Source organism: Hippoglossus hippoglossus, chromosome 22 (assembly GCF_009819705.1).
Source record: "Hippoglossus hippoglossus isolate fHipHip1 chromosome 22, fHipHip1.pri, whole genome shotgun sequence".
Taxonomy (NCBI): Eukaryota; Metazoa; Chordata; class Actinopteri; order Pleuronectiformes; family Pleuronectidae; genus Hippoglossus; species Hippoglossus hippoglossus.
In genome coordinates this window covers 17,171,247-17,192,541 of record NC_047172.1, presented here as the reverse complement: position 1 = coordinate 17,192,541, position 21,295 = coordinate 17,171,247, and the positions used below count along the sequence as shown (strand labels likewise).

The window sequence follows — 21,295 nt, the reverse complement described above, 5'->3', positions numbered from 1 at the left end:
CCACCTGTAATCACGAGAGGAATGATGAAAAGTTTTATGGAGATGTTGAAAAGCAACTTCACCAGCCAATATGATCATTTCACAATTCTTAAAGACTCCAAAACATCCCTCTTCTGCTGATGGTGCAATACAGCATGATCTAAGACTTCAGATACAAGGACACACGTGTTGAGCCACTGACCGAATGTTCAACTCATGTTTTGAGGGCATCTCTCTCACTGCTGCTGACCAACACGCTGCTCCACAGTATGTTGGATAATGTTTCATTCCCAGTTTTTCCTGCACTTTTATCGAGAGTCAAAGCATTTCTGAAAGTGCACTCAGTAAATAAATGCTGGTGTGACATACTGTAGGATAATTCATTTTCCTAAAATAGGTATTTAGTTGCCATTTAGGATGTTACATTCTCATCACAGCTTAGTGAGTTTGGGGATTATTTAGCATGAATTTTTTTATTTTTTTATTATGAAAAAGTCTGGTCTGGATCGAGGCCAAGCTGAGGTACAATGACGTGCAACACACTGGAACTGACAAAAACCTAAACTCATGTAATGAATCCCTCTCATTTGCCATACTTATAGAATAGTGATAATGAAATAGGCCTGGGCTGAATCATCAAATATAGGCCAGGAGGAGCCCTGCCCCAATAACGGCAATTAAAGTTCACCTTCTGTTGCCATTTCCCCCTCTACCACATGGCAAACTGGAGGACGCCCCGAAGCAGTCCAGCTCATGTACAGTGCTGGAACTCAGTAGTAGTAGTAGTAGTAAGACTCTGATGCGTTATCTTTACCCTGAAGATGATGAAAATGCATGATGGGAAAATCAAGGTAAAGCTAAGGTGTAACTGCTGATAAAGTGGTTTGTTTTCTTTCTATTTAATTTGCAGCACAAACTATTTTCACTTTTGTAGCTACTAAGACTACTTGCTAGCTGCTACTATCTGGCAAGTAATACAAACAAATGGTGATAATTTTTAAAGGTGTATCAAGTGATAATTCATTGGTAAGAAAGACCTCAACCCCCCCAACCACATCCAATGCTCCAACACCATTTCTCCAAAAAAAGCAACACTTCAGTAAATGCTCCTTTGGTCCTGGCCTGAAGTTAAGCACATCTGCTAAATTCACAATACACATTCAAGCACAAACACTGACACACATGAGTGCTCACCCTCCCAAACACCATGGACTTAGAGGAAAACTTTAATAGCACATGTAATGATTGGCCAAGCAATGACCCCGTCCCACAGCCAGTGATAGTTAGCTCTCAGTAAATGTTCTGGTACGAATTGCAACACTAGAAGTTGTGGAAGTAACACTACTGTTATGGCTACTGTTTTATCTGCAGCATCCATTTATCTTTACAGAAACAATAAAGATACTGGTTTCTTCCCACCCAGCGTTGTAAGCTTGAGTTGCTTTGGGTTTATCTCTGAGCTGGGAGCATCAGCTAATCCAGATAGCTTGTTGTCACTATAGGTAGCTGGATGATGAACCGCTCTGCAGTACCAAAACAACACTCCTGTCTTAAACTCCCATGGGCCTTTAACAAGAGGATATATGCAGTCAAGTGCGGAGAATGGACTTGAGCTTTTACCCAGACAAACACGTCTCAAAGACGTTACTTTATTGTGAAATGTGGCTGCAAATGATCTGAATGTCACTTTAAGGGTACAAATAGATTTTTATTTTGGTTTGGTTTGTTTTTAGAAAATGTATTGTCACTGTTCTTAGGCAAAAGAAAAATGCTTTTAAGTTGTGCTGCCATTAAAGAGCAGAAATGTGACTCTGACATGTTTTAGTTTTTACCACTGTTTATTCTGTTGGGAGGATTTCCTATAAAAACTCCTATAAAAAGAGTGTGTGTGTTGAAAAGGTATGAGCATGTTTATCAAGCATTTTAAGGTGGGCTGTTCAGGTAGGACAGGTTCAACTGGCCTGTGTTCTACAGTTAGAACATGACTTAAGATCAGTTTAAGATCGGATTCAAGGAAAATATTGCTGCCTAGTATCAACCAAGATTCAAGATTCAAACACGTCTAATCAAACATCAATTAAGAGAACGTCTTGATATCAAAAAGGTCTGATCTGCAAATACTAAACGTGTGTATGAATGACAGAAAAACGACAGAGAGGATTTTTATAATAATGATTCTAATTTGAATATTGTTGAGTGGTGAGGTGTTTCACATGTCATGTCACACAGCCATCACAGATCACAGCTCTCCAGGCTACAGATTCCCTGCTCTCCATCTGCTCAGAGGCTGCTAACAAGCCGCCAGAGCGTGACGGATGGTGGGAGGGGCCTTAAGGGGGGGAAGAAAACATTTAAAAAGAACGATCACAGGGATTCTGACACTGAGCAGGAATCTCAGGTGGACACTAACCCTCTTGGAAAAGGCTGACAAGACACTGATCGGCCTCCCTGTAGTCAAATTCAGACAGACAGTCTAGGTCTTTTTACTCAAATTGGCTGCAGAGTTACTGCCTACCCTTCATATAGCTACAGCAAGCCTCATTAAAGATAGTAATGAATGAAAAGTCGTGATGAATTGTCTGTTACTATTGGTCAATCCACAACTGCAATGATGCTGAGGAGTTCTCCTTTTTCAAGCGGTCTGGTTAAGGTCTTATTTTTTTGTTTAAAAAAAAAAAGGGACCGTTTGAATGGAAGGATGAAGTTGGACAATGGCTGTAAGCATTGTGAGCGCTGATATCCAGTGAGACCCTTCACTCAATGGCTTCACTGTATTCTCAGGTAACAGCATGTGGACAGAAAGAGGCAGAACCTGTTTTCCGAGCCCTAGGAATGCAGGGGATGACACTGTATCCTCTGAGGCCGAAAAGATAACTGTGTCCTTCAATTGACACCCCTCCGTCTGCAGGACTCCCATGTCAAACACAGGAAAACGCTGGGGAAAGAAGAGCAGCTGTAGAGGGCCGGGGTCACACACAGAGCTGTTATGGCGGGAGAAAACCGTAGCTGTTTTCAGATATGACCTGCAGGTAAAATCCGGAGAATTGGCTATACGGACTTTAGCCAGAGTTTGACTTTCACACATGCACAACACAGCGGGAGGTTCTCTGCACAGATGCATTCACAACAGCATCAAATCAAGGCTGTGTTATTCAGGGGAGACGTTGAGCAGCCGGGTGCAGCGGACAGAGGCAGGAAGTGACATATTAACTCTGCTGCAGAGATCAGCACTTTTTCACCGGGAGATATTTGTTTTCTTTTTCTTTATTTTTCAACACTTTTCTTGTTGATGAATGTTAAAGAGTTAATGAAAAGGGAAAAGAGAAAACCCAGCCAAGTTTTCGTAACGTAACAAACCGGAAGTCAATTGCTCCAAATGCTATCCAAGTAATTCTACTTCGTACTGAATTAAGCTAAATACTCAGCTCGCGTTTATCAGCCGCCTTAACTTCTCCACTGTTCTGCAAGGTGATCATTAAGTCACTGTTGTCGTTAACTGACAAATGAACTGAATAAACCACAGTCTGCATACTGCTGACAGTGATGACTTAATGATGCACAGACCTGCAATCTTCTAAAGTGGAATTAATAAACGCAGCCAAACAGAGCAGCCGTGGCAGGTTTGGGTTGGACAGTGACGTTCCCCCGTTGTGATACGTTTCCTGTGCTGAACTGTCTGGGAAGAACAGATGTTTCACCCCCGTGTCAGAGGACCGACCGGAAAATAATAACATGCAGTCAGGGCTGAAGGATAATGTAACATTTTGGAAGGCAGAAAAACTTCTCAAAATCTGTTCTGTGAAAACAGATATTATCAGCTCACTGTCATTCCAGCATAAACTATCAAAAAAAAATATCCCACCCAATATGTTATTATTTTCCAACGTCTGGCTGGATAAATATAAATATGTTTATAAATACTAAATGTATTTAAATAAAAGGGGTGTATCTATTAAACTGAATTGAAAAGCATATAATACAATTTGCAGTTTTAATAGGCTGTTTTAAAAAAGAGTTATAGAAAAATACAAGAGACTTGATAAATGATAATTTGATAAATAATAAAGGAATTCTTGTAATATTGGGTTTGGCTTTATGCACTAGTAATGCTAACTAGTGTGTTAGCAGTCACGTCATGAGGTATAGAGTTTTATGTGTAAGCGTTATAAGCTCGGCTTCAGACTCGGCTTTTTGTTGTTATTATTGTAAAATAATTGTAGATATAAAAAACTTGAAATTAATAGAAACTTTTTTGTTCGTTTTGCATTGTTTATTCTGTGACATAAAATTGTTCATATCTGAGCATATGGGCAAACACAAACAAGGGCAAATATCAAGTGATTTCATCACAACACTGAGGGTCTCATTGAAATGCTGAAAGCTTCAAAGCATTATCTTTTGATATGCAACAACTTCAGTAAGTTAACCATGGAAAGAAGGATGCCACCCAACTGGTCGCTCTGTTGCTTGCTATTCAAATGAAGTGATGTTAAAGTGGGTTTTCCCAGCATGCACTAAGAGAGTGCACACAGCGGAGTGCACACTGGGCTTGTTAGCGAAAGTGGGTGAAGGTCATCTACTCAGCTGAAGCGCATGCATATTTACACAATCAAAAACCAAACGTCAGGCTTCTCTGCCCACCGCTCCCTGTTCAAACTTAATCCTCACACAATGCATGCAATAATAAGAGCCCACATTTAATGCTCAAAGGCTTGTGTCAAACCACAGTTTGACCCTTTGGGCAACTTACAATGTATGTCGTTTATACCATCTGAAGCAGAGTCATTAATATGCAATGCTATACTCAAAAAGCAGTCTAATCTGCCCTTTGATCACACACATGCCCTCGTTTGCAATAGCTCTGGGCTGGCTAACACTGCAGGTGCACTATATTCCTGCCAGGGAGGAGACGGGCAGAGAGAAAAGACTGATACGTTTCATTGGCAGTATGCTCAGATTTGACACAGAGGACTCTTTAAGAGCCCCAGCAGAGGGATGCCTGGAGGGCGCCGACACACAGAAGAGATATGGGGGTGTTAGCTAAAGTGGAAGCTGATGGATGCAGCCTAAATGGTCTACAAACAAAAGGGGAACCAAGAGAAAATCAAAGAGACTGGAGGAGATTTAAATAAAATGACATATAAAAAAATTAGGGGTTCCAAAAAATGTATTTCAAAAGATCAATTTTGAATATCAAACATCAAAAGTCTATGATTAAAGCGAGGTTTGTATAAGAAATATTTTTTAAAAAACAACACATTTTTGTCACACCCCTTTTACTATAATTTTTTTAATAGTTTTAAGTTCTCTAGTCTGTTTCAAGGTTGTATCACAACTAAAAAGTTCATATATGAGCTGCAAAATTATCCTTTATAAATTATGGATATTGTATTCTATATGCTGTCTATTGTCACATTTTAAAATCCAATGGCCACCGCACAGATAAAAGAAGAATGACGCATACAAAATAAACTAGATCAGCTGTAAACGGTGCTTTGTAATCCACAGCTGGGTGAGGAGGTTGATATTTGACCACAGTGAATGGAGGTTAATAATAAATCTCTAGCAACCAGCTGAGGAGAGCGAGTCTGTCACATGATGCAATTTACAGTTACAATAACAATAGGTAGCAGGCTGTACGAGCCTCATTGGGCGGCTGGATAACAAGCAGCTGCCTCTATTGCTGTTGAATGTGCTCGGAACTGTGCCAATATTTTTCCTCTTCCTCTTTTCTCTGTAGTGATAAGAGACTCGTCTTCTATACGTTGTTTATAAAGCTTTCAGTTTGCAGAATATTGTGATTGTAGAGAGTGGGGTAGACAATTTGGAGCTGCCATTGCTAGTCCAGAGAAAATATTAACAATTGGCTTGGCCATGTCATATATCATCCTCTATGAGAAATACATTCACTGATAATGATTAACACACTGTTAGGCTGAAGCAATGGACCAAAGCAGGCTTCTCTCTCTCTGAGATGAGCTGCATTTTATATAGGCTTTGTCCATCTGTGCTAACTGAACCTTTAAAATGTCAACAGGCTTGTAACGCCTCTGAAATTATAGGAAGCTCATTGTAAATACAACAGCAGTGTCATCAAATCATTATTATGATTATTAAACGGGTTATTATTAATTATGATTCATGTTGTGTTATGTTTCAGAGCTCAGTACAAAATAAAGCTACCATAAAATAAATCTCAAGAAATGTAATTATTATGAAGGGCTTTTCCTGCAACACTTTTGATGCATGTAATTTCATTATGATGCCACTGTGCCAAACACTGCATGAATGCCTCTTGACTTGCAGTCAGTGTCTGGCTGTGTAACAGATTGGGGCCAATGAATCTAAACAGAGCGCAGTGTGAAACATCCATGGTAGAAAATGGCAACGCCTGACCTTACCCCAGTCCAAGCTCACACATTAGAGAGTGGTTTATCTCTACAGCTTAGGTCTACAGAGCTGATAAACTGGTAACTTTCACTTTTCTTCTTCAAGTAGATCTAACATTTTTATCTTTATCAACACAGGGCTTGTATTAATTTCCCTGGAACATGACTGAAACAGTTTTGAAAGACAAAGAAGCTCAAATTGAGGATAGATGCAATATTATTTGATTTCAATGTATACAGTAAAATAAACATAGCAATATATTCCTATATCAATAATTTGCTCCTCTTCCAGCAAAAGTACAAAAGGCTAAAATTCATGTCAAGAAACTCTTGAATCTAAAAGGAAAAGTTAGACTTCTACAGGTTGTAGTAAAAAAGCCTTAAGATTTGTATTATTTTCTCAAAGACCTTATGAGATGTCTTTTTTCTCAAGAAAGGTCTAAAAGTCTTTTTTCCTACATGAGCCTCCACCCTTGGTCCCATAAATACACTTCAGATGAAAACAAAATCTTTTAGCAACAGTTCCTTTCCTTGGTAGTAATGGATTTCTTCAACATAAATCTTCAGTAATGGGTTCAGAGAACACATGAATAAGTTATATTGATGTAGTAGCCAACAACTATTATCTGTGTAATAGTGGAGAGAACTGGTCTGGGCACAAGTTCATGTTGGTGCATGTGTGTGAGTCGCTCCCTGTGAAACCGTTGGCCCTTCCTACACTTATGAAGTGACATGGCTCCAGCGCCAATCAGCACTGATGTAAACATAACACCCAGGAGGAAATTTAAATCCCCTCGCCCCCTTTCAATGCTGTGACTAACACTGTAAACACACCTGCCACCACAGCGATGTTGAATCAGAAACACCACGGCTCATCCATATCCTTTTATACAGTTTATGGGCAACACACAGCATGGCACAGACATGCTAACAATGCTAGCCATGCTAACTGGCTGCTTGGTGCCACGGAGTGGTTTCTTTTCTTGTTCATCCTCCTAATTTTGAACCGTCAGAGCATTTCGACCAAGGATAAATTGATTTGGAGCCTTAATGGTTGGTTCCCAGCTGGAACCAAAACATAGCAGGTTTTCAGTTGAAGACCATGATGATCTCATTGGGTGTGTCATATTGTACAGGTTGGAAAGGTCTATTATGCATTGTGCATAAACAACCATCAATAATGCAGCCACCAGTGAGCACAGCACTGAAATAAGAATCACTTTTTGTCGGCTCTCCTGTGCACAGTGTATCTTTATTCAGTTGTTTTGGTCAGAGACACTGGCGCTAGTCATAAACATTGTTTACATAATCTTCAAAGTCAATTGAAAAAGTCTAAGCTTTAAATACAAAAAAAACATATTTTTGAAATTCCCTTTTCTACATTAGTTTATCACCCAGGACCAGTCACTTGAGTTGTCAACTCAAACTATGGTCTGAACACACTGTGCTGCACTGCAGCCCTGTGCTAACACTGTAAGCCAAAGTTAAGTGTTTATTTTTCCTCTGGCGTCAAAGCTGGAAATCCATAGCAGATTAGTGAGAGCTTGGGCAACATAAAATGTAAATCCACTTTGAGATCAAATCTTGTTAACATATGCTGCCCAACTTAAACCACATGTGTTGGACTAGGTTCTGCAATTATAAAAAGCAGGACAGGTACACGATGTAACAAGACAAACTGGTTTTTCATGTGCTGTGTAAAATTCCCACAGATATTATCCCCTAGAACACAGGGCCCTGGTGTTTTCATATCTTTATCTCTCCAGCAGGCCAGCAGCTAACTGAAAAAAAGCCTTTCATTCAGCACCATGTGATTTATATCACGTTTGAAATTTGGGTTTTAAGGAAGCTGCAGAGACACATGACAGTAAGGGAAAAGCAAGGCCAAGAATATTGCCACGCTTTTGTAGATTATGAATATAACACATGGTGGAGGTTAATCACATCTTTATATATAGAATTTGAGTGTTACATCATGTAGCCCAATAAAAACAAAACTATAATTGGTAAACTTTGAACTCCCCTTTAGAAAAAGCAGCTTGCTAGAAATAATGAAATATTGGTTAATCAGTGTAATGTACTTGATCGCAAAAAGCGTAAAAAATATTACTAATTAATATATTAATATAATATTCTATATTTTGAGTGCAAATGAGGACACAAACAAGAAACTGAAATAGATTCAAGTATTTATGTCATGCAAGCTTTACATGTTTCAACTCCCATCTATTTTAACAGGGCAGATCATTACGGAATCTGCTCTGTGATAGTATATAGAGACTGATGGGAAATTACTGATCTAAACCTTCTGGGGCATTAAAAACAAAAAAAAGCAAAGAAACCCATAAACCATCCCCATGAAAGACATCCCTCGTTAACTACAAAGACCAGTTACTGATTTGATAAATAATCTTTATTTTAGTATGAACGCACTGCAACATCCACATAATTCCAGTGAGGGCCTGTGAGATGCTACATGTAGTGATCCTGAACCAGTAATGTCAATTATCCAGCTTTGCTGCTGCTGCGTTATCTATCATGGCATAGTTTGCAATCCTAATGACTCAGGTACAGTGGTACAGGAAGTCTTTATACAGCCAAACGCATATCTCGACTCTGCCACCAGTTCAGAGGACGCAACATTCATATTAACAGCACGTGCGGGAGTGCATAGAATCAAAAACTACCGATTCACATTCATATGCTCGTCTTTAATTACTACATGTTTAAACTCCAATCCAGGGAAGATGATATATTTTTTTTCCACTTAGAAATTACACACAAATTCACAGAAAGCTGAGGTGTCCCTGTTAACCACCAGCACTTAAACGCAGCATGCATTTGTGGATGTGTAAGGAGCTGGAGACTTTTCTCAAAACGCAAATGTAACTGATCAGTGCAGTACACACATTTAATAATCTTTAAATAAATTTAAATAACTAGACACGTTTCCATGGACCAATATTCTGATATTAACCTGATTAAGACAATAGGACACTGCCATGTCATTTTCAGATTACCATAACCCAAAAAAGGTCATACAAAGAAAAAGCAATAATGTAATTTTAAATGACATGTGGAGTATTGCAATATTACGTAGACATGTACATTATAAGGTTTAATCGCATTATTAGTCCCATTAGAGTTTTCAGATCATTTTGTGACATCGTCATACAGCAGTTGTCAACTGCTTGATGACACGTGTTGTGGTTAAGAGAGTAAACAAAATAGCGCTTTTTCAAAATTTGAAAGAAAACACTTAAAAGGGTTTATGATAGCATTGGACATTAATCAATTTCAGGGGGGTTTTAAAATTCTGGTGGGAACATCAGATATATGTGACGTACTAGATATAATGTTGACGTGAGTCATAATCAGACTTTGCTCGGCGCAATGTAAACAGAAATAAGATTGGAATATACTATTAGCAATTAACATAATCAGACTAATGTCTTCTTCTGAATAAAGTCAACTGAACAGCTGAAGTTAGAAATATGTATGTAATGTTAATGTATAAACATTTATTCTGGTTGTGATGCATTTGTAAAATTGGACATGTGTTTCACGTGTATTCAAATTGACTTGTATTTGTGTGTCGATAGGAACACATTTGTATTAAACACACAATTCATTACAATAAATATATAAATCTTATTTTTTATATATAGATCATATAATATATTTATGATCATTTTGAGTCTAATTTCTCACCATATTTATAGGACCTGTATTTTGCTTTTCCCCCAAAACAAAACATTAACCACAGTAGTTTAATTGTGCGTTTCAAATCGACTTGTGACTGTTGTTAAAGTGAGGGGGGAAAGGGAATCTCACTCCAAAGCTCAACACCACAGAGGGTCACTTGACTATGACTGTAACATTATGCAGCAAAAACTGGACTATTGGAGCAGGGGCTGGTGAATTTTCATCCTTATCAGTGCACAGCCTTAACTTCAGACAACTTCAGCGTGTGATAGCTTAGTGAAAGTTGATAAAACCCCATTTATAACTTTTCACTGTGGCAGTTGAACCACACTCGGAGAAAACCCCTTAAGTGCTTGTATCATGTCGACATGGTGTAGGATGGGAGATGACAAGAGGCTGAAGTTGTTCACAAGTCTAATCTGAGGGTTTCACAAAGGAGGAGAATCAGAAGTCGAGTGATCTCAGCTTTTACTTCAGCCACACGGAGGACCTTCTTAAGAGCCCTTCCAGAGTTGCGCTCATTGTTTCCTCTGGTGCTTCACCTTGTGATTTCCTTTTATACCAGCAGTGCTTTCAGTTGACCCTGACCTCGGCAACACTTAGAGCCTGAACACGGAGAAAAGTAGGGTGCAATAACATTACAGAGTGCAGAGCTTCTTTAAAAACTGCATTACCTTTGGCTGCAAACTCACACACCTCCACCCACAAACAAACACACCTGACTGTTATCACTGACAACACATTCTCTGTTGTTCCCATACAGTTCAGAAACAGGTTCAAGTTTAGCTTGTTTACCTTCTTGGGAGAGAACAAAAGGAGAAAAAAACACCTACTTTGCGTTTTCTATTAAGTTGATTAGGTCATGTAGTTACTTGTCCTTCAACCATTGAGCCCATGCCCAAGTCCTCATGATAGCACATCATATTTGAGCTTGCCAGTGAATCACTACTATTTCCAGCAGCACTTACTGCTCCACAGCCAACCTGGCACTCTGACCTCCCTGTGGAGGGAGCAAGTGAAAAGAAAAATATCTCAGTCGGGACTCAAGATGTTATTACCCCAGACAAACTCATGTAGTCAAAACTGGGACTATGTTTGCATGGACACTAATATTCCGACTATTGACTTTATTCAGAATAAGATTTTTTTTCAATTATCGTGTTTACATGAGAAGCTAATATAATATTCCATTCATACATGTTACAGAGCATAGCCTGATTACGACTCACATCATTACATCCACTATTTCAGGAGTTTTTCAAACCTCAGCCTGAAATAGTTAAATGTACGATGCTACCGTATAACATTTTGGGTGTTTTCTTTCAAATTTTGCGAAAGCTACAACACCTTTTCATTTTCCCATCTTGTTTACACCCAGGTAATGCGTTGTCAAAGAGTTGTTAAATGCCATATGTGGATGTTGCAAAATGCTGTGAAAACTTCAATAGGACATCATCATGCGTTTAAGATGTATGCACTAAGATTAAAATACTCCACATGTCTTAATTCAATAATTGCTTATTCCGAGTATGACCTTATTCAGGTTAAGGAAATCAGAAAATGCTGTTTCCATGGCAGTGTTATTTTCAGACTATTGGCTTAATGGGGTTTGAAATATTGGTGTCCATGTCAACACTCAGTGATGGATCTCCTACTGCTTGCCTTTTGACCGCTAACTTCATGCTTATTTTGGGACTTATTTGAGTAGCTGTGTGTGCAGCAGGGGATGCAGAGTGAGTTGGGCCAGAGCACGACACTAGAGGAGAAGAGGAATAGCAGATTGTGCCTCCACTGAAAGAAGCAGTGGGTGATCAGGTGGTTTGCTGGGCTCCTGTAATTAACAACCCTCAGCCACATCAATCCAGGCATGACCAGTGAATTAACATGCAGCAGCTTTCACACTCCATCCCACAGCTCAGTGAGCAGAAAACCAATACAGAGCCTCTCTGAAAATAGCCCCGACCACAGATTGTCCACTCAGCCACAAACTACCAATACTATGACTGGATTCAACAAGCTCGCTTAACAAATTTCTGGCAAATTTAACAATGACACACAACTTATGTAATGTTAACATTAGACATCTTGAAGCCAAATAGGCAATGAATTCAGGGAAGTTAACAGGCTGCAAGTAACTTTTACTTGTTCAACTTTGCTAGAAAAGATGTTGGGACATTTTTAAACCTGAGACATTTTTTATTAATATCCTTCTTAACATCATCTTCACCTTGATGGCATTCACTATTTAGGATGTGGTAGATACATTTGTAAAACTACTTTGGCAACTGCCTAATTTAAAAATAAAAAATGCAGGTTTAACTGTTCTCCACCGACGCATTTTGAAACTTTTTATGTTGTGACGTTTTTTACAATCATCATATGAGAAGATTTAACTTTTTTATCCAGTGTTGTTTACATAAAAACTGAAAACTGTGTTGGGGCAGCTGTATTCTTCAGTCCCTGTCCTGTCCTCGTCCTTCATCAATGTGTCCTGTCCACACAGGAACCAGCAGCACCAGGAGGAAATCCTTCCTGAAGGCATCGTAAAATCTGCCGCGCTGGCGGACAGTGACACGTAGGCTACTATCAGCCGCTGGCCAAACCAACCTTATCTTTAACGGCACATGAGGGAAAGAAAAACAGAGCTCCATGTTGATCTCCTCTATGGTTGGGCTAGTCTTCACATTGAAGGTGTGCTGTGACAGCAACAAGCTCTTACCATAAGCTTCTAAACACTATTGGCTGTCAGTTGTGCCGCTGTGCAAGAAATCAATAAAACAGCAAAGATGCCACTGTATGAAAAAGTGACAAGCAACACATGCACCAGTTAAACAAATGGTTGAAACCTTTAACTTCTCAACAGCACCTTGTTCCCAAAGAGAGTCTTCCTTTCCACTTATTCCCACTTACTGGTTGCTAGTGCAGACATAACTTCACTATCAAGCTGCTAAAAGTAAAGTGATATTCAAACCCTGACACTGTCCCTGTAGTAAGGACAAGTGATTTGAATGTGCTAGTGCTTCACAGTTTTCATGTCTGAATGAATTTAGGTTAAATGGTACCAGAATCAGTCACACATCTGAAAGATTTGGGATATATATATATACAAACATATAAAAACGTAACTTTGAACCATATGTTATGATATTTTGGTAAATATCAATAAAAAATAAAGCTAATTACCGCAATATTAATCTTAATTGCACAGCCTGACCAGGGGTGTTCTGCTATTCAAAGCTTCCATGTACTATTTAAAACAGATCCTGTTTTTAGCTATTCTGGAGTTGCAATCCAACATAACTGTGTAACTATGAATACATATAGAAGCTGATAAGACTAGATGTTAATCTGCATCACTCGATGTCCATCTTTACAAAACAAGACATTATATGGTATAAGGAGCAATATCCACATGTGAGTGACCTACTTCTCCTGGTTTTCCTACATGCCCCACTGTTCCCTCTTGACCATCTTCTTCCTCTCCACCTACTTAACCCTGTTTTATTTGTGCTGAGAGTAAAATAAATGTCATATACTGTACACTACATTACCCAATAGTAGGAAGCTCATCTAACAAAATGTGAGTATCCTGGTGGAATGAAATTGAAAAAAATGTCAATGCGCACATCTAAAATAAAAGAGGTAATGCTGTAGAGTACCAAGTATTGTTTAGTGTGCGTTGGCTCATAAAAGTATATGGACTTTGATTCAGTAAAACAAAACAGGATGGACGTAAAACTATTAAGCTGCCCTGTCATGTGACTTGTACGTCAATGTTTTGCATAGTGGAACTTGCTTTTAGACATTTACATGAGCAAAAAAATACACACATCACTATATTCTACTCTTTACAATTCAATAATAGCTGATATCAATACACAAAAAACCTTGAAAGTGGATTGGAAATATGTCCCATTACGTGTAATACAAAACTCTACAGCTGCTACAGATCAAATTCAAGCCTCTTATTATGATTATCATCCTTAAGATACCTTGTTTACAATGTATTTTCATGTTGACTGTGACTTTGAGAGCAGGGCTGGAACACCAGCTGAGCCTCAGTGTTGTGACACAAACACTGCACTTCCTTGATCCATGAAAGACACTTGATGGCAACTGAACCAGACAACCAGACTGCCACAGTTCACCTTTAAGATCTCAACCAGCGACTCGCAGTGTGTCTGGGCGCCTCAGCGATGAGCTGCATGCATGCTTATCACATTATCACGTTTTTAAAGCAGCGAGGATGTCCCAGGAACAATGACAACAAAGGCTGTGGGAAGTATCTGCTGCTCGGCGACGGATGCTCTGACCAGGCAGCATCAGTTAGCATCGGGCTGGCTAGTTAGCAACAAGGAGAGGTAGCTCCCAGAAGCTAGCATCCATGCCTGATGACAGCGGCACTTGTCTGTTTATAGCAAGTCAGCAAATATGAATAAACACAGGCTGTGAGTGGCAAACACTTGGAATTGCAATTGTGAATTTTTGGGGCCATTTTCTGAATGTATATAAGCGGCCAGTTCAGCCCAGTCGCCGCAGTGACAGCCAGCCGGCTAACCGTCGCCCTGACGTTAGCCAGTTAGCCTAGCTTAGCCTCGGCGGCGCAGCAGCAGCAGCAGCAGCATCAGGGAGCCCCGGTGACATTTCTCTCACCTAACAGCGAGCGGAGGTGCTTGAGCCGGGTCAGCACGTCCTTCTTTGGGTCCAGAACTTTCTGTGTAGATTTCTTGACGTCGCCATGGCCCCTGCGAGTGAACATTCCGCTGGGAGTTGCGACAAGTGGAAGCTGAAATCACCCGAGTCTCACCATGCACCAGGGCTCCAGTGTGGCCGTCACTTTCCGCACCAGCCCTCTATGCCTGCTCGGTAAACATTCAGCTGACGGCCGCTGGTGTCCTGCTTCTTTTTTTTTTTTGTGGGTGTGTAAACACGGAAGCGCAGGCTGACAGAAGAGGAGGGGTCACCGGAGATGAACACGCCCCCTTGTTTATAACCATTCCACCTTGCACCTCCATTTGTCTCCGTCGTGCATTTTATTCTGAAGTGTTTCACCTTTGACTCTGTGTTTCTCTGGTGCAAGGAGAAGATTTTGCATCGAGCATTAGAGGAAGACCGGCTTTAGTGCACTACACTGCGTTAGATTGTAAACTAACATTTATTTTCAGTGTGTAGAACAAATTGAAATTCCATATTAGAATATTTCTCCAAAAGGTAATTCACCAAAAATCAAAGGTTGTCCACTTTAGAATTCTTCATGACAAACTTCCTTCAAGACATAGATCTGATCTGGATCATAACAAGTGGGCCCTCTGTGTCTGAAACCACAGAACATTTATTTTATGAATCAGAAGATCTGCATCACTTGTTATTTCCTAAGTTTGACAACTCTGGCTCTATGTTGACAAGCGAAACTGCAATTGTCGGTGTGCTTTTGAAAAGAATGTTACTCAAGACTTTTTTGCATTCGAAGAGCTTCCTAAAAACTGTGTCATTACTTCTTATCAATGCAATTAATGGGGAAGAAGAATTATGTGAAACTCCATAACTTAATAGAAGAACTGGAGTTTGCTGAAAACCACTTTTTCGTTTTCTGTCATATCTTTTAAATGCATTACATTATACCTTTTTTTCTCCCAAAAATCCGCTTCTAAGCCTTGTGAGGAAATGCTTGTCAGATGTCTTGAAGAGCTGCTCACTGCTCAATGCCGTATTTTATTTGTGATGTGTCTTTGTACACAATAAAGTTGTTTCAAACAGATTTATGAATAGATTCCACTTCCTTTAATCGAAGGGTTTGATAACAGGCTGGGATCTGGTTGTAGCTCCTAAGCGCCCTCTAGTGTTCAAGCAGCAGCTGCTCCTCCTCAAGTTCAGAAATAGCAGATTCTTACCATTAATGACATGAATATGTATCAACGAATGTGTTTTTAGTTTTAAGATACATTCAACTGAAAAGAATATCTCGGAGAAATGCAAGACTCACTTCAAACCAAATTCACAGGTCCACTTTTATTTAACGTGTCAATGTTCAGATCATCATCCTCTAACAGAGGTCAATTTTTAATAAGATTGAGAGGGGAGCCAAATTATGGAATGGCTTTTCACAGAGGGGGGGTGGGCTAGTCTTATTAACTGTGCCCTAGTTGTCTTTACTCCTTACAGTGCTGGTGTTCAGCAACCGCTTAGAGTGGGTTCAAGTTGTGTTGTGCACTATGGCATTAAATTTGACTCTCAAACAGTGTTGTCATAAGGGTCTTAGTTAAGTCAAGACTGAGTGAAACAAGCAACTCATCCTATATTTGGCACTGGAACAAAGGTCTGTGTGTTTTAATCCCTGTGGACTTAAAAAATGGGAGGATTGTACTCTATTATTTTTGTGCTGTATTTTGTAATTTATTTATTTAATTGCTATACTGATATGGACGTGATATGGACATCCACTAGGAGTTGCAGGGGCTTTAGGGCTTTAAGTACTCTACATGCTGACTCACTGATATCGTTTACTAGGACACTTGTGTTAATTTTTGTGTGTAATTGGGGAATAAAGTGTCCACTATAAAAATAGTTTTTTACTAAATGCAGGGGTAGTGTTCTAGCTCAAATAACAATGTTGTTCTCATATAATATAATATAATATAATATAATATAATATAACATAATATAATATAATATAATATACAGTTAATGTATGCCGATCTCTGTGCCATCACTCCACCTTACAGTAGTTCACTGCAGCTCAGGAACATTGTAGTCAGGGTCTATATCAAAATTACAGTGCATCTAATTCATTGTTGTAGATGCACCTATCGGCACAATGTAGTTATGAATGATCTTCCTGATATTTACACCCTGCTATGGTGACACAAAAGGCTATTACAGCTTTCCCCCTCATTCAAGCCGCTGCTACTTGACATTTTAATCTGTGAGTTTTTATGGATGAATTGTATGAAACCAAGGGAATCTTTTTTAAGTGGAGGAGCTCTCCTGCAGTTAAAGTTAACTTAGAACAGAGTTCAGTGTGCTCAAGACATGAATGGATGTTCTAAACAATGTTTTCTCCTTGGTTGTGCAGACAGCATCTTTCATCTTGGTAGAGAAACAGCTTTTATCTTCTGATATGAATCTTAAGTTTGAAGAGATTGCATGTATGTATTAATCCACTCTTATACATTTTCATTCTTTATTTGCAACATCACACTTGTCTGAAGTTATCTGTCTTCTTCTGGAGGGTATTAACATTGAGGCTAGGTTGGGGTTAAATTACTATGTTTATACATTGTAGACATACCTCATTGAAGGCTGTAGAGTTAAGATGGAGTTAAAGAGGGAAATCAAGTCTGACTTGGATAATGTCAGCTTTTACAAAACAATGTATTACTATCTGAGCCTATGTCCACCACCATTATATGTTACATTATCTAGTGATGTATTTTCAAGACTAAGTGTTATGAGATAATATAAATAAACAGGTTTATTGGCTCTTTATCGTGGTCACAAACATTAGTGAGACTCCCCGTTGCTTCTGGGATTTACCAGGAGATGGCGCCTAAACGCTTTGTTTGGGAATGTAAATAAAACATACCAGTACAGGCTACACATATTGTGAGTGTTAACATTAAAATAGAGGGCATTTTGCCTTGTGCATGGCATTCAAACGTGAAGATATCAGTGCATAAAAAATGAAAAGAAAGAACTGATATAACAACAAGGGGCAGAAACTGTAACCAGAAAAAATTCAAAAAACATTTTCATAAAGCTGTGTGTTTGGTTTGAATGAATCAAATCTTAAAATTAAAGCACCCACTAGAGCTCCAGTGCTCAGGAGTCAACTGTGAAGGATCCTATACTCTCAGTAAACAAGACACGATTGTCCTCTATTTCATCCACCACCCCCACATGTTGAGCACTGGCGATGCTGTGAGAGCGCTTGTCTCTTCTTCGTCAAGGTTCTCCATAGTGAACGTCTTGAATGATACGAGAGGGAACAGAGGGTGGTGAGAGCGGAGGCCAGAGAGGAGGAGTAAAAAAAAGAGGAGTAAAATCAGCCTTTGCCCTGCAGTTTGGTATGACACTCATTATCTGAAGTGGGCCATTCTGAGAAAGGAGGAGGTTGCCTGTCACAACAGATGTTGATTACACAAAACAGGGTAGTTTGGAGGGATGCGCGAATAAAATACAAGGACACACACACACACACACACACACACACACACACACACACACACACACACACACACAAACACACACACACACACGTATACACACACACAAACAAACACAGACCCACAGGGTTATTGTTGGTGCTTTGTCATCAGTCTTAATTGATTGTAATCACCGTTCCTTCTTGGCAAACCTCCCCTGTTCTAAAAGGGCAGGTTATTGCTCATTACCCACGAAGGCATGTACCTATGATAATCTATCAACAACAATAGTGGGACTTAATATTCTCTCCCCTCTCTAATCGTGCACCTGGAAGCATTTTGCACCCGGCTCATTTCTTTTTTAAACGACATACATGTAGGCTAAGACGATTCAGCTTTATAGTCTGCTGCAGAGTCCCCACGCTGCATTCTCTAAGATAGTCCAGTGCCGAATAAGACGATTACAGTGCCCACTGTGGCATTAATTTTGAATGAGATCATTTATTTCAAAATGGGATTTCCAGAGTATAAACCATCATAATTTATACCTTTTCATGCAGCCTTGGATTGTCAAGTGCCAGGGCCCTGGCAGTGACATGAAGGCCCCGTCGTGACCAAATGGTGGCACTGTAGCCTTACAAATGCAAGCCGCCCCTTCTCATGGCCAGGCAGTCGGACTGATTCCAATCCAAAGGTTTGAAAAGCACTTGTCTGCTCTAAATTGTTCTTATAAAGAGCTTGGAAATACTTGACTTTTCTCCTTATGTGGTTATGGATTTCCTTTTTGTACAATTAAGTGCCATTAAAAGCTAATGTATCCTGTTAAACCACATTAAGGTGTTGAGGTGGACAGTGGGACAGTTATCCCGCCGCATACTGTGAATAGGAGCCAACACTGGGTGCATTTAAAAAAAAAAAAAAAATCTATAACGGACCATTCAGGAAGTTCAGGATGAAAAGGATCAAAAGGGAAGATGTCCACAGGGCTGCTGATTTTCAGGCTGCGAGACCACCCACAGCTGCTTGACACAGATGAGCCACGGAGAAATGAAATAATGAGACAAACCCTATCAAGCAGGCTCATGGATTCATAGCATCTCATACGAACACCTTTTGGATTTTATTTTTTGGTATTATTCTATTATTCTGTGTCTATATTGAGAGCCTGTTTAGAAGGAAAATCATTAAAAGAATTACATGAATAAAATGTATCGGATGCATCTCGTAAAATATACTGTAGACCCACTGTTATATTAGAGTAGGGCCTATATAAGTATTACCATTTGTTAACTGCAGGTTTTACAAATAAAACACATATACGACCCCTGGTGGGAGCCACGTATTGTGGCTCCCACCAGGGGTCGTCATGGTGCCCCCAGCCATCAAGGTTATCTCACTATTAACAAGTTCAAAGCACAACATCCATTATTCTGCTCTCTTTTATTGCGAAATTCTGAAAAATTCTACACTTTCCTTTAACAACAAAACCAGAAACGGTTCATGTTCACGCTTTGAATTATTCACAACCTATTTTTGTCTCGGCGGAATGATGAAGTTATGTATATGGATATAAGCAATTTCCGAGTCTAGTGTTTGTAAGGCACACTGTACTTTGGAGCACATCTCCATAGAGGTTAATGAGGGGGACACTCTGAAGTAATTAAAACAAGAGCATTATAAGGCAGCAGTTTCACATAAGGCACTCACGGCAACATACCCCCTACTTAATTAAAACTCTTTGCCGACAACATTTTGTATCTTCTCAGGTAATCTGCTGTGAAATTAATAAGGAGGGAGAATTAAATGACTAATGCCGGCGAAGGAAGGCTATTTCTCTCCCCCGCCGTATGCATGACAGGGGTCTCTATCTGGATTGCGTGATCCTCATTGCACTGGAAAACACTTCTTCGGGGTTCTCGCTATAATCTGATTCCAATTTCAACTTGTGGTGTGACACTGCAGCGACAAGCCGAGGGGACGTTTAATTGAAACGCCCGTGCTTTTTAATTGGATTCTGTTAAGATGGGAAATTACCTCCTGAGTTACAGTCGTGTACCTTTAAATGCTGATACAGACTGGTTTCCAGCGGGGGATCAGTTAAAGAGCTGCAATAACGTTTGGATGTAAAGGCAAACTGTTCAATCTGGGGCCTTGCATTTCAAAGACAGACATTTATATAGTGGAATGAATTGTGGTCTTGAGCAGGGTGGTGCTTGAGAGACAATGCAATACTTAAGCATGCTCTTGCACTACCAAGCATGGGTTTCAAGGCAATTCTTTATACATTTCTATATCACTCTTACACTTTACACTCTGCACTTTATAAAAACTGTGTTTGGACCCACAAATGTGTGTTGACAATGATACAATGGCTGCGAGATATCCATTGCAAGGCGAAGAACCATGATATCATAGTCAAGCTTGAGGGTGTTAGCATCCGACTCAGACGTGTTGAGGTGATGTGTGGGTGGCAGGCAGCAAAGCTTCCTTCACTGCCCGGGTTGTGCTCTCCCAACCTCCCGCATTGAGACTTGTGACTTCTCCTATTCTAGGGCCCGTGCCACCCTGCTGTGGCGGCGCAAAACATCCCTGCTCTCCCACTACTGCCTCCTCCACCTACATCCGTGACCCCTTCTGATAAGCTTGGAGTTCAGCCCTTTCACTGATTAGTTTGCTGGCAGATTGAAAGCCCGTGTCTGCCGCCCTGTGTCACCCAGTCTGGCGCTACCTGCGTGCGGTTGGAGCAGCAGGTGGCTGGCACACTGGCCAGCATGATACTGAGACCATTATTTATACATAGCAGTCCTCTGGGTGCACAGCAAAGCCGTGTTCGCCACCTCAGACGGAGAAAATGGGAGGGGGGGATAGGTGGCATCCTTGGCTATTTTCTAATTCTGGAAATATAGATGACACCTCTTTTTTATGCTAGAAATGTACTGCATTGGAATAACTTGCAAAAAATCTAGGATTCATATTCTGTGTGAGTGAGGATCCTGAAAATGTGAGGTCATTAGTTTACTGTTAAAATCCGCCCCTCTTTAGTATACTGTGTGCGTACAGTATATGTGTGTGTGTGTGCTG

The 21,295-nt window shown here is 39.9% G+C and overlaps 1 protein-coding gene across 5 annotated transcripts in view; it reads right to left on the bottom strand.

Annotated features, from left to right (window-relative positions):
• The window catches only part of ralgapa2 (Ral GTPase activating protein catalytic subunit alpha 2), a 95,441-nt gene extending 80,411 nt beyond the window's left edge, over window positions 1-15,030 (bottom strand). For 4 of the 5 annotated variants that reach the window (XM_034575470.1, XM_034575475.1, XM_034575471.1 and 1 more), the window contains exon 1: window positions 14,727-15,007. In XM_034575470.1, the coding sequence (XP_034431361.1) occupies window positions 14,727-14,832 (106 nt within the window). In that variant the 5' untranslated portion in view covers window positions 14,833-15,007. Of the gene's footprint in view, window positions 1-14,726 lie in introns of all 5 variants that reach the window. The other variant, XM_034575472.1, reaches the window with a different exon arrangement.
• Between the last annotated feature and the right edge of the window lie 6,265 nt (window positions 15,031-21,295).